The 4,388-nt window shown below is 20.2% G+C and overlaps 2 protein-coding genes across 2 annotated transcripts; one reads left to right on the forward strand and one right to left on the reverse strand.

Annotated features, from left to right (window-relative positions):
- Nucleotides 1-206: 206 nt before the first annotated feature.
- Nucleotides 207-887, reverse strand: PRSY57_1362500 (hypothetical protein; the record flags this gene model as incomplete). The annotated part of the gene is made up of 1 exon (XM_012909546.2): nt 207-887. The coding sequence occupies one exon, from the start codon at nt 885-887 to the stop codon at nt 207-209; it is 681 nt and encodes a 226-aa protein (XP_012765000.2).
- A 657-nt stretch (nt 888-1,544) lies between these two features.
- Nucleotides 1,545-3,848, forward strand: PRSY57_1362600 (hypothetical protein; the record flags this gene model as incomplete). Its single annotated transcript, XM_012909547.2, has 1 exon — nt 1,545-3,848. The coding sequence occupies one exon, from the start codon at nt 1,545-1,547 to the stop codon at nt 3,846-3,848; it is 2,304 nt and encodes a 767-aa protein (XP_012765001.2).
- Nucleotides 3,849-4,388: the final 540 nt, after the last annotated feature.

The raw sequence follows: 4,388 nt of genomic DNA on the forward strand, positions 1-4,388 counted from the left end.
TTTTTATTTTTTTAAATTTTTTTTTTAAAAATAAAATATTTTAATTAAAATAAAAATTATTTATTAATATATATATATATATATATATATATATATTTTTTTTTTTAAAAAAAAAAAAAAAAAAAAAAAACATTATTGCAATAAAGGTAATTATGTATAGGAAGGTTACACATTTTAAAATATATATTATAATTCATAATTTTTTTTTATATTATGCAACTTAAATATTCTTTAATTTGTTCTTCATATTTTTTCATATGTAGTAAATTGGAATATTCTATATCTATTAGGAATGAATAATAAAAATATTCATTTATATTTTGAGGATTAATTACATGAGACATATTATTGTTATAATTATTATTTATATGATGATCATTACTATTCTCTGAATATCTTTCAAAAACATCATTATTATTATATATATTATCATTTGTATGTTGGTGGTGTATATTCGATTGGTTATTATCTGCATTGTGTGATTCCATAGAAGTGGTGACATTATTTCTATCGTATATAATATCGTTTTTAATTTGATTGTTTTCATCATTATATTTTTTAATTTCTTTCATTTCTTGTAATATAACATAATCTTTATAAGAAAAAGAGCTGTAGCATGTATATGATGGTGGTATAGTTTTAATAAATTCATATAATATCATCATAATTTTATTAACATTTTTATGAATTATATCTGATAATATTATTATATAATTTTTACTATCGTTCATATCTAAAAATAAGGAGGAATCATCATTATCTTGTTCATATTTATTTAAAGGGTCCAGGTGAAACAACAATTCTTTTAAGTTTTTTAAAATATCTATTAAACTATTACACACATTATCAAGCTTATCAAAATTTTTAATTAAAATGGATTCCTCCATCGTGTATATAAAGTAATCAACTGGTACGAAATAAGAATGAAATGATATAAAATCACAATTTTAAAAATAATAAACAAAAAAAAAAAAAAAATAAAAATAAATAAATATAAATATAAATATATATATATATATATATATATTATAATAAATACCAAAGAGCTAATAAAAGAAATATGTATATAAGTAATCTTTTGGATGAAAAAATATATGTATACAGAAAAAATTTTATATTTCTTATATATTATTCTAAGATAAAATAATATATATAAAGAAAAAAAAAATAAAAAATAAAAATAAATAAATAAATAAATATATATATATATATATATATATGTTTATTTATTCCTTATAAAATATCAAGTTGATATACAAAATGATGTAGGACCAAATAAAATTATAAATGTGAACATATCCTTAATTTTTTCTAAAGGAAATATTGTATATTGATATTCAATGACAAAAAAAGGTTGATGGGAAAAAAAAAAATAATATAATATAATAACATATACATATATATATATATATATATATATATATATATATATATAATATATTTATATATTTATTTATTTATTTCTTTATTTTTATATAACACACAAAGTATAATATAACGCATGACACAATTTATATTCCATACGCTATGATGAAACTAAAAATATGATTGCACGCATATATAAATTTATTATTATGCTATTTTATTTTTTGTTGTGTATATTTATTTTGTTTCATTGTTTGAATACATTGATCATAAAATATAATGTGAAGGTGGAAGGATTAAGATTAGTTAGTCGGATGAAAAGAGGGAAAATATTGAAGGGATGTTTTCCAAAAGATGGTATATTAAATAAGCATTATATCTCAACATTGTTTATTAAAAATGATGGGGAGATATATAATAAGTATATAGGAGGGAAAAAAGGAACTGTTAGAAAGAGAAAAAATGATATAGGTGGTAGTGTTAGTTTTAGAAGGTATGGGAAAGATTCTCGGAATCCTCATTTGGCATATGAATATATAAATAAGATTATTGAAAATAAAAAATATGAAGTTACTAAATTATTAGAAGAAAATTGTGATGAAAATAATCCATTACAAATAAGAATGAATTATTTACAACATACTATGAATAATAAATTATCGGAAAGTTTAAAAAGATCAAGTAATGATGAGAAGCATAGATTATCATTAATTGCTGATATGAAGAGGAAAATTTTTGGTACCATTGAAAAAGAAAAAAAAAAGGAAAAAGAGCATAAAACAAAAGAAGGGTTATATAAGAATATAAGTGTAGGATATGATAATTTACAAAATGAGAAGTATACATATGAAGACATATTAAAGAATGAAAAAGAATTACATGATATTGATATAATGAAGAATAATGAAGAAAAAAAAAAAAAAAATATAAATAATCATTATATATATCAACATAATTTTTTAAATTTAAGTAACCCAGGAAAAGTTAGTTTGTTATTACATGAAATCGGATTTGATGTATTAATAGTTAATATTGATGAATTATCAACTCAAGGAAATATAAATGATTTAAAAGATATAATAAAAAGTACAAGAACATTACCAAGAAATAAAAGACCGGCAATTGTTGTAGATGACATAATTATCCATCCTATACAAATAGCTTTAGCTGTAGAAAATCAAGCAGATGGTGTTATATTAAATTTATCTTATTTAAAAAATGATATGGAAGAAATGCTACAATATTGTGTTAATGTTGGTACTCAAGCTATTGTTGAAGTACATGATTATAATGATATATATTTTGCTACACAATGTGGAGCTTATATACTTATGATCAATGAATATGATTTTTATAATAATATATATGAATATAACCATGCTATTAAAGCTATAAATTATACTATACCCGAAATTATTACTATTGCTAAAGTTAATACTAATCAAGTAAATTATATAGAAAAATTAGGAAGCTTGGGATATGATAGTATATGTTTAGAAAAAAAATTAATTGATGATGACCTTCAACAATTTGTTACCTCATGTAAAGCATGGAGTGCTCCTCATAAAACATTATTATATCTTAATAGAAATAATTACCTTAAAGAATTTCTTACATATGATAAAAATGGACAAACAAGGGACAACCATAAGGAAATTACAGAAAATCTAAAAAATTTATATGACAATAAGAATATTTCAAATAATTATTCCCACACGCTTTTGAAAAGGTATGAAAAGGAGCACATCGATGGGGAGGATATAACAAATGATGAAGCCATAAATGGTGGTATAAATCAAGATATAAGTCAAGATATAAAAAGATACAATATTTTAAATAAGGATAATCCTATGAAATACAAAATTCAAGGCAATAAGAACAATTACGCAGAGAAAAAAGAAAGTTTTGAAAATAAATGCATTGATAATAAGAATATGAAACACACTAATATGAATAAAAAAGAAGAGATATTAAGCAAAGAAGAAAAACAAATAGTACAAAATTTTAAAAATGAAAAAAAAAGAGAACTTATGTTGTTAAGTCAAATGAAAGAAATTATTAAAGAGGTTGACGATCAATGTAAAAATTATCATACAAATACTGATGAAGAAAATCAAAAGAAAGAAGAAAAATTAGAATCCTTGTTAGAAAATTTTACAAAATTAGATAAAAACTTCTTAAAAGGATTTTTCTCAGATGAAGAAATAAATAATATAGAAAATACAATGAAAAATGCTGTTGAGCAAAAAAATAAAATACAAAGTGGTGAAATTAATATTGATCATAAAAATTTAACGGGTTACCCTATGGCTACCCTACAAAATACTCATATGAATAATTTGGATATATATAACTTAACAAAACAATATTTTGGTGAAACACAAAATAGTGATGGACATACTGAAAATATATTGGATAGTGATCAAAACAATTTATTGGATGAATCGTCAGAAGATTCATCCAGAGGTCTAGACTCAAGTTAATTTGACATGATCAAAAAAAAAAAAAAAAAAAAAAAAAAAATATATATATATATATATATATATATATATATGTGTATTTATTTTTTCCTCCTTATATTTAGTATAAGCACTTCAGTGCTGTTTTTTATTTTTTAAATATATATATTTTATTTTTTTTAAGTCTTACATTTTTGTTACATATGTTAATATATATCATTTCGTTTATTTTATTTTATTTTATTTTTTTGGTTACATTTTTTTGTTTGTATGAATATAATGACATATATTCCTTCCAACCAACGTGTAGACACTTTTTACACGTATAATATTTTATCAAAACGATAATTGGAAAAAGATTCATTTTGTTTTTAAAAAAAACATTGTCTATAAACAATTTACTTTTTTATATTGAAAAAAAGAAGGAAAAGAAAAAAAAAATAATACCAAATGTGTACTTATTTCACTAATAGAAATAATAAAGAAGTATATACAACTGTAACGAACCAAAAAAGAAAAAAAAAAAAAAAAAAAAAAAAAAAAAAAAAAAAAAAAAAAAAAAAA

This window comes from Plasmodium reichenowi, chromosome 13 (assembly GCF_001601855.1).
Source record: "Plasmodium reichenowi strain SY57 chromosome 13, whole genome shotgun sequence".
NCBI classification, from domain to species: Eukaryota; Apicomplexa; class Aconoidasida; order Haemosporida; family Plasmodiidae; genus Plasmodium; species Plasmodium reichenowi.